The sequence below is a fragment of the Rhinopithecus roxellana genome, chromosome 22 (genome assembly GCF_007565055.1).
Source record: "Rhinopithecus roxellana isolate Shanxi Qingling chromosome 22, ASM756505v1, whole genome shotgun sequence".
In the NCBI taxonomy this organism is placed as follows: Eukaryota; Metazoa; Chordata; class Mammalia; order Primates; family Cercopithecidae; genus Rhinopithecus; species Rhinopithecus roxellana.
The window spans coordinates 14,369,113-14,382,660 of record NC_044570.1 but is presented as its reverse complement, the minus strand read 5'-3'; the positions used below and the strand labels follow the sequence as shown (position 1 = coordinate 14,382,660).

Below are 13,548 nucleotides of genomic sequence, written 5' to 3'. Positions count from 1 at the left end.
ATGACAAAATAATGAGATATGATCAACTATTATTCCATTTTTACAGGTGAAGAAATCAAGTCATGAAAGAAATCCAATAATATGTCCAATTCATATGGGCTTTCCACTTTGAACTTCAGATTTTGTATTTGTTTAATACCGTTTTATTTTAAATATTTAACTCATATGAAGTTCAAACTAGTCAAAGAAGAATGACTGTGTTATTTTCAGCCAATTTCCCCAATGATTATTTCTACCTTAACCTAGTACATTGCAAAATCAGGAAACGGACATTGTTTCCATACATTAACTCAGGTTCGGACACTTTTCATATTTCGAAGGATTTTACCATGTACAGGTGTGTGTGAAAGTAATGTGTGTGTTTGTGTATAGATCTCTGAAGTGTGGATTTATGTATCCATCACCTAATCTGGATGCAGAACTGCCTATCACCACAAAGAAGTGCACATGTTTTCATGTTATCCCTCACTAATCACATCTTCCAACCAACCCAACCCTTTGCGCCACGATCTGTTCTCCATCACTAGGATTATGCTATGTAATTGAGGTAGTTTTGAACCAAGCTCATGAGGTTGCAAAATAAATAATTGTTTTTAAAATGTTATTTTCAGTCTTTTTAAATGGCATAATGTGCACATATTCAAATGTGCTATACATGTATAGGTGAGCCAAAGTTTGAACGTGGATCTAAGTGCACAAATGTAATATATTGTACGCTTTATCACAATATCCCTATTTGTAATCTTTTTCCCCAAAAACTAGTAGTAGTGATGTTTGCTTTCTCTTATTTAAATTATCAGAAGATTTAAACTTTCTTTTATTTAAACTATAGTCATCACTAATTGAAAGTATGTTTGAATACGCCCTAATTCCACGTACATAAGGTTAACATATGTACATATATATATCAGTCATATATGTGTGTGTATATTATTTATTATGTCAGTCATCATATGGTGTGTATATTTTTTGTATTTCAGTATATATATATGATCTGACACAGATCTATGATCTCTGTATATATTATTACCACACATTTTTTGAAAGTATTACATTAAGCAATACTAGAGCTGTTTCAAATAACAAGAGTTATTGGAGTTATGGGCAAAAGTTAATGCACATGGGCAATAAATTGATGACTTACAGACTCATTTATTGATACTATTATTGAGTGGTCTCTATTGAATGCTGGTATCTTCCAGGAGCCTAAAATCAGCAGTGAACATAACAGGCTCAATCCTTGTACTCAAGGAGCAATATTCTAATTGAGGAGAAGAAAATAAGTTAATAAGCAAATATTCAACATACTAATTGATGGAACTTTGTGGTGAAAATAAAGTGAGGGAAAAGAATGAGAGGAAGCTCTGAAGTAACTGAAGGTTTACATGAAGAAAGCCATGACCTAGAAGTTGCTCAGGCCTTGGCCCAGAGTGAGAGGAAGCGCCATGGCTCAACAGGCAGATCACAGTCCAGCGGGAAGAGAGGATTCCAGGGCATGTCAGAGTACCACAAGGGCGCGGCCCTCCTCATCCGGAAACCTGGTGACAGACTTAAAGCCCAAGATCCATAGGGAGCAGTGCCCTGTCTCCCCGCCTACATCCTCTACATGTGATCTGACACCGGACTACTACAGGGCAGATCCCAAGCTGCACTCCCTGGTGACCTCCACCATCAATGGCATTAAGAAAGTCCTGAAGAAGCACAAAGATGACTTCGAGATGACGTCATTCTTGTTATCCAACACCTGCCGCCTTCTTCACCGTCTGAAGTAGTACAGCAGGGATGAGGGCTTCATGACTCAGAACACTGCAAAGCAGAACAAACACTGCCTGAGAACTTCTACCTCACCGAACACCTCAGGTGCTGAGTGACCTTTCATTCAGATCTACCAGGAGCTCATAAATTGCCTAGGGTGTGTTGCAGCCGATGACAGTTTCTGCCAGTTGGAAAATGAGAGCATTCAGGGTCTATCTGTGTGTGACGCCCCACGGCTACCGGAAGATTCTCCTCAGCATGGCAGGTGGATAACTCATACCACCTGGAAGCTATCATTGCCCGATGAATGCCTTTCATAGTCTTGTGGACCAGGGCTTGGACCCTGCGATCATCCTGCAGGTGTTCAAAACAGCTTTCTACATGTCAAGCAGGTGACTCTAACAACCTGCTCCTGTGGAAGGACTCTGCTCTTGAGCACAGGCGTGCAACTCCGGTACAATAACTCAGCTTGGGACTGGCTTCAGGGAAGAAACCTTCACCAGAGTGGAGTAGTTCAGACTGCGGAACCTCTGATCCAAGCAGCCCAGCACCTGCAGTTAAAGAGAAAACCAGGGAGATGTAGAGGCCATTGTTTCCCTGTGTACCTCCCTCAGACCCAGCCATTATCAAAACGTTAAACCTTTATCCTCCCTGAATGATTTGAAGGAACGGGTAGAGTGGCCTTTTATACGACGATCCGGGCACACCTACAAGAGTGGAATGACCCTCAGCAACTATTAGATGCCAAGCACATGTTTCCTGTTTTTGTTTCCATTTAATCCATCTTCTCTAACCATGGACTCAATGCAACGTGTCCCAATCTGGAGTCCTCCCTAGAGTCTGAAGATGCATCTTTCCAGCATCAGTCTGATTCCCATGTGACAAGAAGGAAGGATACACAAAAGTAAATTCAAGGATCTGTTTCAGTCTGGTAAAAGTAGATCAAATCAGGGATTGACAGCTGTGGAGGGTGCTGAACTATACAGAATTAGACACAACTATGTCATTATTTTCTGTACCTACTGCTTAGAAACGAAACACTTGAAATATGGAGATTTTAAGCTTGATTTCCGTCCAACAAATATAACATAATAATTTAGACACCAAGTCATCCCTAAGCCATATAAAAGGTGACAATTCTATCAAATGAAGCTGCCTAGTTTTAATCTTTGCCTATAATGGAGAATGTCCAAATTAAAATACTAACGATATATAAGTCACATAAACATCCTTGAAGGGTTTTTAACAATAATAGTACTAATAACCCTGATAATGGCATATACTGACATTTCCCAAAGTTTGCAAACCATAGGTGTGGTTGAGTTTGTGGTGAGATGTGTTAAGAACAATAAGAACAAAATACAGGGATGAGACTTCTGAGAAATGTCCCCAAAATGTTTTTCAATGACTGATTATACAAAGACAGTGGTGTAACTGACCTCCATACCCGACATTTAGATTACCGGTTTCTGAAGCAAAATTAGAAGTGCCAGTCCTCAGTGTCCTCAAACGCTTTTGTGTAATCTTGGTTTAATGGAAGAGATGATTAAAATGCTGCTATCTGAAACTCCAAGTGAGAAAGATGGAAAAATATTTTGTTTCTTATGCTAATCCATACACTTTCCAAGTCCCACAGAATTTTCATAAAAATGTATGTAAGCTAAATATTAGAAAATGATATCAACTTGTTTTATTTATAGATGTAAAAACCAAACAATGTGAAAGCTTTTAATCTCTTAACACCATGAAGCCTCCAGTAAGAGCGTCATATAATGCTCTACTATTCCAAACAACTAAATAGTAAAATAAACTAAACTCGCACATCAGATCATCCGAAAAACCTTCAAAAATAATCAGTTCAGGGATTACTATTATACAAAAGTTTGGGTTTTTTTAAGGGAATAAAATGGCCTAGGTGAACTTTCCCCTTTCAGGTTATTTTCAACGGTTTTCAAACATTGTAATTCAAAATTGTAAATATCTCTCCTATGAAATAAGAATTTTAAAAAAGAGTAATTCAGTAACATAATAGATGAAGATGTTTGCTGCTCTTAGGATTTTTGGTTTGTTTGCTTTTGGCTCTTCAAAAGCAAGCATTCAGTTAGAAACCCATATTATTCTTTCCACACATATTTTTTACTGTCTTTTCCCTATTTCTTGATAGCAGTATGCTGTTCCAATGATAAGAACAAGGAGTGTTTGCAAATCATAGAAGAACAGCCTCTGCATTACACTGAGAAAATAAGATTTATCCATGAATTGGAAGTAGAACAGCCTGCCTCCACCCTCTTTTACTCAACCACTCAACTTAAAAGGCCCTTGGAAACACAGCACACTCCAAGCTACCTTCTGTACTGTGCCCTTAGAGCACTGCTTCCTCTGTCATTCTCTGCATCTCCTGGGGCTTAACCCAGTCTTAGCCTGTGTTAAGGCTGCTGACAGTTGTGTTTCGATCAGTTGTCATGGGCATTATCCCCTCTACATCCATATTGAACATGCCGGCTTCTCTTGGGCATCTGCAGAGCTGTGCCTTTTTCTTTCAGTTACAGTTACATAATCACTGACCTCCATGACACCCGTGTCATGGGTAATGACACGTGGATCCATGTGCTGACTTCATTTAGAAGGCCAATCTAAAACAACTGGGTTGTGGCTACCTCTGTAAAGTTGTTTCTGAAGTATAATTTGCTTTTTGATGCACTTTACTTTGAAACTGAGTCTCTCATGTAAGGACTGTCCTTAATCTTAAAGACCAAAAATGCCAAAATGCCTTGTTAGAGTGTTAAGGAGTTTTGACATGCAGCGGTTCCACAAATACAGTGGCTTACTGTCCTTATATACTGTCTTACACCATGTTCTCTCCATCTCTCTTGGTCACTACTCTCTGCTGTCACTGGTTAATCACTAGGTGCCAAGAGCTTACTGAATAAAAACTTAGCAATTAGAATAAATGGGAAAGACCTTATGAATAGTCCATTTACCCAAGAAATGGCAGGTTTAGTTCCTCTCTTCCAAAAGATAAAGGTATATCACTGGAAATGTACTCTGGCCAGTTCTTCCCGGGTGGCGATGCCCAGAAAGCGATCCTGCTGGAAGGCTCGCAGGAGCAGGGCGGTCTGGGACCGGGTGACGGCGGTCCGCTTTCGCCTGCATTCTTGCGGCCGCGTTTGCCCGGCCAGGGCCGACTCCCGCCGGTGCTGCCTCAGCTGGCGCGATCTCTCGTTCTGAAACCAAATCTGGACCCTGGGCTCCGGAATGCCGATGGCCCGGGCCAGCTCTTCCCTGGTGGCGATGCCCGGGTACGGGTTCCGCTCAAAGCAGGCTCGCAGGGCCTCCCTTTGGCTCGGGGTCCAAACGAGCCTCCTTCGCCGTCCTCGTCCTCGGGCTTCCGCCGGGAGGGCGCCGTCGGCAGGTGTCGGGAGAGCCATCGCGGGGAGGCCTGGCCGGAATTTCGCGGACCCACACGGGCAGAGAGAAGCCGGCGGGCTCCCTTGGCCCTGAGTCGGCCTGTGCGCGGCGCGCAGGTCCAGCCAGGAGGCCGGCCCAGACGTCCAGCGACCCTTATAAAGGCACACAGGCTCCACCCCTTCTGGACTGCGGGGGGTGTGGGGGAGACCTGGGTCAGCCCGACCTGGGAAGCCGGAAACCACAGGGCCCAGGGCCCTGTGTCCTCGGTATGGGTGGGGCCGGCCAAGCCCAGGAAGGGGGCAGTGGGTGGGGGGTAGGGGATAGGGTGCGGGGGGGCGGGGCTTGGGGGGACGGGGAGCCGGCTTCGGGGACTGGCGCTCTGAGCCTCTCCAGCGATTCTGCGGGGGCTGGAAGCCGCTCTAGGGGCTCCGCAGGCGTCTCCAGCAGGGAGAAACCAGCCTGGAAGGGTGGAGTGGGGCGTGAAAATGAACCTGCATGAGACTCTTGAGACTGCCGGACCCTCTCTCCTTGAAGGAGGACGTTTCCGTGGGTGTCGCCGTTGCCGTGAGGGTCTCACACAGCAGGCGTGTGGGTCGCGTTCACTTCCGCGCAGAAGAGCAGAGCGACACCCCGGAGAAAAGCTGCATCCCCGGCGTCATGGCCGGACGATGGATTCCTGCATCCTGCAACATGTGCGGAGTTGCCACTGTGGCCGCTCTGGAAGCGGGCGAGGAGAGCGGGGTCACGGTGCTGGCGTTCCACGCCTCCCTGGAAGTTTCTGGGTCCCCGCAGGGCTCGGGAATCAAACAGCCAACCTAGTCAGGCTTTTGGGGGCCGGAGAGACATGAGCAACCAGCCCCCTGGCAGACGGCAGAGCAACGTGGAATCCGAAATCACGCTTCAGTCCTCCTGAGTGTGGCCCCTGTGTGGACGGGGCTGCCCGCCTCGGGCTGCAGTGCAGGGCTCAGCCTGGGGACGGCAGGTCTGTCAACCATGAGGGTGCAAACCGGACGGCCACCCGAGTCTGGGTCTCTCTCACCTTGGCAGACATGGCCCGTTCCTCGGGGTATGAGTGCCCCGCCGCCCGACGCGGCAGCTGTGGGCCCAGCCCTCTGCCCGCGCTGGGCGCTGGCCTTTTTCCCGGAGTGCGGGGGCGTGGGGGAGGGCCGGTCCTGTTGCTCCTGGAGGCCGAAGACGGCTTTTCCTATCTGCCGGAGTCCCTCTGTCCCTTGCTCCCTCCCGCCCCCACTCTGTCCTTCCGTCGCTCCGTCTTTCCAGCCAGTTCCTTTCTCCCTCCCTCTCTCTTTCCGTCCCTCCGTCCCTCCCTCCCTCCCTCCCTCCCTTCCAACGTCCCTCCTCCTCCGTCCATCCCTCTAGGTCTCGCTTTCTCCCTTTCCATCTCTGCCTGCCTTCCCTCCCGCCTGGAAGGGTCAGCATCCCCGCTGCGGGTGGGATCTGGGGTGTGCAGGTGGCCACCAGGTGTTCCATGGTGACAGCGGGGAGGCTGCAGGGGCACGGGTGGGCGAGTGACGGTGGAGCGGAGGCACAGAGGAGGCGAGCCGCTGGAGGGAGAGCAGGCCTGGAGGCTGCCCGGACCCGGTGTTTCGCGGCATGGAGGTCTCCAGCCAGCAGCCCAGCGCAGAACGCTGTGGCGGCGGGGGCGGGGGTGGGGGTGGTGTGTGTGGGTGTGAGGGTGTGTGGTTGTGTGGGTGTGTTGTTGCGCGTGTGTGTGTGTGCGCTCGAGCGCGGGGTTGGGGAGTGGGGTGGGGGATCAAGCTGGGGTCGGGTGGTGGAAAGGCATGAGAGCTCTGCCGGGGCGGCTCCCGGAGCCTAGGCGGCTGCCCGCACACCCGCGCATGCGCAGTAGACGGCCCCCCTCCTGGAACCTGGGCGGGCTCTGGGACCCCGGGGAGGCTCAGTTCTCCTCGGTGTGGAGTCTCCGGCCGCCGCCGCGGCCGCCGCCAGGCCCAGACCCGGAAGGCAGGAATGCCAGGCTGGTCAGTCCGGAGGGAAAACGGGCCTCTCCACACCGAGGCAGGTGCTCTCCGCGAAAGGGAGGCCACCGCCCCGCCCCCGATCCCGTCCCCACCCGGCGTCCTAAAGCTCCTCCAGCAGAGCCCGGTATTCCTCCTCGCTGAGGAGTAGCGGTTCCAGCAAAGCGGGCTCTCCCACGTCCTGCAGCTCCGTCGGGGCCTCCGTTTCTAGGATATGGTGCGCCTGTGCTTTCAAATTATGATTGCTAACATTGCTGGTTTTGAATTTTTGAATTAATGTTCATCAGTGATATTACCTTGTGGTTTACTTTTTCATTGTTCTTGTCTCATTTTGGAATATGGTAATTCTGCCTTCATAGAATGAGTTTGGAAGAGTTTCCTGTTTTTCAGGTTTTGGGAACACTTTGTAAATAATTAGTATAAGTTCTTCTTTAAATGTTTTGTAGAATTTAGCAGTATAAGCAGCGGGTCGTGAAATTTTATTTTCTTCTTTTTTCTTTCTTTTATTTATTTATTTATTATTATTTTGGTTTAGATACAGGGTCTTTCTCTGTCAATCAGGCTGGAGTACAATGGTGCAGTCATAGCTCACTGCAGCCTCAAATTCCTGGTCTTAACTGATGCTGTTGCCTCAGCCTCCCAGGTTGTTAGGACTACAAGTGCACAGCAGTACCTGGCTAATTTTTACTTTTGTGTTTGTAAAGACTGGGTCTCACTATGTTCTCCAGGCTAATCTGGAACTTCTGGCTTCAAATAATCCTCCTGCCTTGGCCTCCAAAATGTGATATTACGTGGGTGAGATACTGTGCCCAGGCCTCCTGATTTTCTTGTATTGAGAGACTTGAAATCAATGCTTCAATCTCATTATTTTTTACTGGTCTTTTCGCATTTTGTATTTCTTCTTTCTTCAATTTGGATAGGTTATACGTATTTAGAAACTTATTTATTTATTCTGGGTTTTCCAAATTATTGGCATATAATTTCCTGTAGTATTTGTCATGATTCTTTGTATTTCTGTAGTAACCATTGTAATGTCTGTTTTTCATCTCTGGTTTTATTTATGTGAATCTTCTTTTTTCTTCGTATGACTAAAGATATATCAATTGTCTTTATCTTTTCAAAGAATAACTTTTTATTTTATTGATCTTTCATATTTTTGTTTCCATTTTGTTTATTTGTGCTCTGGGCTTCGTTATTTACATTCTTTTACCAATTTGGTGCTTAGTTTGTTCATGATTCTATAATTCCCTGAAATATATTCTTAAACTGTTAGAGATTTCTTTTTTCATATAGAAATTTCTTCAAACTTCCTCTGAGGACTTTTTTGCTGTATTTCATAAGTGTTCATATGTTCTGATTTCATTTTCATTTGTCTTAAGAACTTTTAAAATGAAACAAAATTTATTTTTTAACCCATTGGTTGTTCAGGGACACATTTAATTTGTATGTATTTGCACGTTTTCTAACGTTCTTGTTGTTTATTTGTAGTTTTATTCTATATTGTCAGAAAAAAAACCATGCTATATAATTTTGATTTTTTTGAATTTGCTAAGGCTCATTTTGTGGCTTAATATATGACCCATCATGGAAAATGTTGCCTGCACAGTTGAGATAAATGGATTAAATGTTCTGTAAATGAATGCTCAGTTATTTTGGTTTAGAGTTCAGTTTCAATATGATGTTTCTTTCTTTGTTGATTTTCTGTCTTGATAATCTGTTTATTTCTGAAAGGGGAATATTAAGGTTTCCTACTATTATTTTCTTGCTTTCTGTTTCTCCTGTTAGGTCTATTAATGTTTGCTTTGTATATTTAGGTGCTTCAATATAGAGGGCATATATATTTACAATTATTATATTGTCTTGTGATACTGACCCCTTTATCATTATGTAATGGCCATGTTTGTCTGTTTTTATAGGTTTTTCCTTCAAGTATATGTTATCTGAAATAAGTATATCAGATAGGCGGTATAGGCTTTCTTTCTGATTCCGTGTTTATGAAATATATTTTTCCATGTGATCACTTTCAATGTGTGTGTGTATTTACAGATGAAGTGAATTTCCTGTAGAAAGTTTATAGTTAGGTCTTGTTTTTAATCAGTGTAGCAATTATATCTCTTAAATGGGATAATCCATTTACCTACAAGTTAATTATTGATAGGCAAGGACTTAGTACTGCCGTATTATTACTTACTTTCATGTTTTTTTCTTTTTTTAAAATTTATACTTTGATTGATTGATCTCACTATCTTCCTTTGTGGTTAAGTGATTTACTCGATAAGTGTATTTCGGTTTCTTGGTTTTTTTTTTTTTTTAGTTTTTAGAGTATCGATTAAAAGTTTTTGCTCTGTGGTTACAACAAGGCATGCAAAGAACATTTTATGGTTACAGTATGTTATTTTAAACTTAATAACATTCTACAAAATTTAATTTTGATTCTACAAAAAGAGGAAAAGAAACCACTCTACTCTTTAACTCCATCACTCCCTCATATTTTGCATTTTTGATGACTTAATTTACGTCTTTTTCTATTGCTTATTCCTTACCAAGTTATTGTAATTGTTATTATTTTATTTGTATTATATATGGACTTCACACTAAGGATATATAAGTGGTTGACATCCAATTATTACCATATCAGTGCATTCCAAATTTGTCTGAATCCTCACTTCTACCTCTGGGTTTATACCTTCAGATTTTTTGTGTTACGTATGGCTGCCATTTTCTTTCATTTTGAAAAACAGTAATTAGCATTTCTTGTAAGGCTGGTTTGATTACAATAAATTCCTTTGCTTTTTATTTGTCTGAGAATGTTTCAGTCTCTCCTTTTTTTTTCTCAATGATAGCTCTGCTGGATATTTTATTCATGGTTGACAGTTTTTTAAATTCAGCACTTGAATCTATGATCCTGCTCTCTCCTGGCCTGTAGTGTTTCTGCTGAGAAGTCTGCTGCCAGGCATATTGGAATTCTCTTATGTGTTATTTGTTTCCTTTTTCTTAGTCCCTTCAGGATCTTCTCTTTGTCTTTGAGCTTTGAGAGTTTAACTATAATATGTCCTTGGTTGTCTTATTCAGATTAAATATGATTAGTCACTTCAACCTTCGTAAACATTTTAATGTTTCTCCAGGTTTAAAAGTTTTCTGTTGTTTATTTGAATAAAGTATCACTTTTCATTCTTAGTACCCCTTTAACACCAATGATTTGCTCTTTTGTTGGTGTCCCACAAATCTCATAAACTTTGTTTCTTTTCATTCTCCTTTTTTTTTTTTTCATTCTACTCGGACTATGTATTTTCAAAGAGCCTGTCTTTGAGCTCACTATTTCTTTCTTCTGCTTGATCATTTCTGCTGTTGATGCCTTCCATTGGATTTTCAATGATTTTATTGAACTTTCCTGCTGTAGGATTTCCATTTGATTTTTTCCCATTATTTTGATTTATTTGTTGAATTTCTCTGGTAGATTTCTGAATTGTGTCTCTGCTTTCTCAGTGTTCAGGTTCTTCTTAAAACAGCCATTTTGAATTTTTTGCCTGCCATATCGTTCATCTGTATGTCTTTAAGTTCAGTTGCTGACATCTTGTTTTGTCCATTTGGAGAGGCAACTTTCCTAAGCTATTATTATTATATGTAGATATACATCTCTGTCTACACATTGATGAATTGGATATTTATTTGCGTCTTCTCAGTCTGTGTTTGTGACTACTTTTCAGTGGACTTATTAAGAAACTCTGAGTGGACTTACAGTTGTATTCTATTGTAGCATTAGAGATAGCCCAGATCCCGCATTAGATGTAAGTTTTGTGATGGCTCCACCACTGATGCACCATTGGCTGGATGGGCCCATGGGTGATCCACAGGGAGCCCCCTGGCTATGGGAGAGAACAAGTCAGGCCATCAAGCCTGTAGAGTCTGTGTATTGTTACACATGAGGCTGTTGCTGGAACCACCTCCTCTTATGTCCTTAGCATGCCTCGGGTGGTTCATCCCTTTTGGCACTCATGGTGCCACTTGTAGGCTGATACAGGAGTGAGTCTACTGTGAAGGCACTTAGTATAGTGGAAAAACCAAATATCAACCTTCTGCTGAATTTTTTCAGTGTAAAAACTATAAACCTTGTGGGAGTTTCTGCAGATGGTACCATAATGGCCTGAGGGAGGAGTATCATAGTCACAGAGTATTGGTTCGCTCCCTGTCTAAGCCATGGTTTTACTCATCTTCCCAGTCCAAACATGCTTCATAACCTTGCTCATGCATTGAGGTTCTGTTAGCTCTTGTAATGGTAATTTCACATGTGGATAGTTGCTCTGATTAATGTTTCTATAGGGGTATGAGAGCTGGAGAGGTCTGCGCCACTGTCTTGCTCTGCCTCAGTCATTTTTTTCTAGCAAGAATTTGTGCCCTCATTTTTCTTTTTCTCTTAACAAACCTAGGTTTAGCCTTGTAATTCTTCTCCATCCTCTGCTTCTAATGTCATTATTTCTTTGTATGCCTATCATATCTACGATACTACATGACCTTCAGCTGGCTATATATAATATATAATATTTAATGTCCTATAAAATAGAGGTAATAATAACATCTACTTGATAGGAAAGTTAAGAATATTAAATGACACCATTGATGTTAAATGGAAGTAACTTTCTGAAATGTATTAATGAGATGTGATTCTTTGTTCTAGTCCTCCCTTTATAGACTACACTATTTTGTTTGAGATTTCTCTTTTCAGTCAGAGAAAGCAATAAAATTGTAATAGTAAAAATTAAATAAAATTTAATTTGTAATTGTGTTCTGGTCTTCTCCTTGTTCAGCCATGGAAAGCAATAAAACTGTGATAGCAGAAATTAAAAGTGAGCAGAGATTTATTTAAAAATTGACATTCTCCTTTTCAATTCCAAAATGAGAACTAGAAAGTTTTAATAAGGCAACAGTCTCAAGAAACAATTTATTGAAGAGAATATGGGTTTCTAAATCCTAACGAGGTTTCTTACGTATGTGAGTCAAGTTTGGCTGCCTTGAACCCTACTATGACTTTAATGGAAATTCTAGTTAGGGTGAAAAGTGTCAAAGAAAAAACTGCACCAAAGTTAAACACGTAAAAAAGTTGTTATTGAAGACTGTTACAAAAGGGTAGAGGCCAGAACTTAGTCTGAACTTGGCTCCACTGAAACAAACAGCAGTAGAGATTTTAAGATCTGGGATGAGGGGGAGATCATAGACCACTTGTCTTTGCTAGTTGTCTTTGCTAGTTGTCCTTTTTCAAAGGAATATTAAGCTATCTTTTTTTTTTTTTTTTTTTTTTTTTTTTTTTTTTTTTTTTTTTTTTTTTTTTGAGACGGAGTCTTGCTCTGCTGCCCAGGCTGGAGTGCAGTGGCCGGCTCTCAGCTCACTGCAAGCTCCGCCTCCCGGGTTCACGCCATTCTCCTGTCTCAGCCTCCCGAGTAGCTGGGACTACAGGCGCCCGCCTCGTCGCCCGGCTAGTTTTTTGTATTTTTTAGTAGAGACGGGGTTTCACCGTATTAGCCAGGATGGTCTCGATCTCCTGACCTCATGATCCGCCCGTCTCGGCCTCCCAAAGTGCTGGGATTACAGGCTTGAGCCACCGCGCCCGGCCGCTATCTTTTATCTTTATGACAGAAGGTAATTTTACAAATTAGAGCAATATACCCACCAAAATTTGGCTCTTACTCTCTCATGGAGTCCGGGAAATAATGGTGTTACCTTTCTTGAGAATTATATTTCAAAGGGATGGCTCTGAGGTCCTTGAAATGGACATTTCTGAAGTGTAAAACTGGCAGGTGGGCTCTTACAAAGATTTATATATCAAAGAGGCAGAGAAAGAATTTACAATGGTAACATTTCGAAAACATGCTATAAAGAAAGAACCTAGAATCAGAAATAATCCTGTCTAGAATTTTATCAAGCTGAGGAGATGGTTTTAGTCAAAGGTTTAATGTAAGCAGAATGTCTATGACCAAGAGGAAGAGAAAAGCTTTTAACTACACAGGAAGGAGAAAGTTCCCAGAAGATGTGACTATGGCTCTGCCTGTGTCTCTGATACCGTATTCACCCCCAGCATCCTCCTGGGACTGGCTCAAATAGATAAGAAAAAATAGACAAAGAAAGATCAGAAAATATGCAGGCTGGTGTCTTACTTCTCTAGTGCACATAGGGTGGCCCACAACAGAGTGGCAGGACAGCGGGCAGTGCCTGCGAGATCAATTCCCTTACTCTCAGCTAGTGGGTGCTGCCTGAAAAGCCAGTCTCTCCAACCTCGGTGGGAGGGGGACTCACAACTGGTTTGACCAGACCAGTGGAGGCCGCAGGTGGGACATGCTGGCCTCAGAATGTGAGGTCTTGGAGACTGGAGGAAAATGGCCTTGGGTGACCAGAAACT

The 13,548-nt window shown here is 43.0% G+C and overlaps 1 protein-coding gene and 1 pseudogene across 1 annotated transcript; one reads left to right on the top strand and one right to left on the bottom strand.

The window, feature by feature from the left end:
- Positions 1–2,592, top strand: part of LOC115895683 — a 23,536-nt pseudogene extending 20,944 nt beyond the window's left edge.
- Positions 2,222–5,267, bottom strand: LOC115895678 (putative double homeobox protein 2). The gene is made up of 2 exons (XM_030926333.1): positions 4,737–5,267; positions 2,222–2,306 (listed from the first exon to the last, which is right to left on the bottom strand). The coding sequence occupies exon 1, from the start codon at positions 5,181–5,183 to the stop codon at positions 4,785–4,787; it is 399 nt and encodes a 132-aa protein (XP_030782193.1). The 5' UTR covers positions 5,184–5,267; the 3' UTR covers positions 2,222–2,306; positions 4,737–4,784.
- Between the last annotated feature and the right edge of the window lie 8,281 nt (positions 5,268–13,548).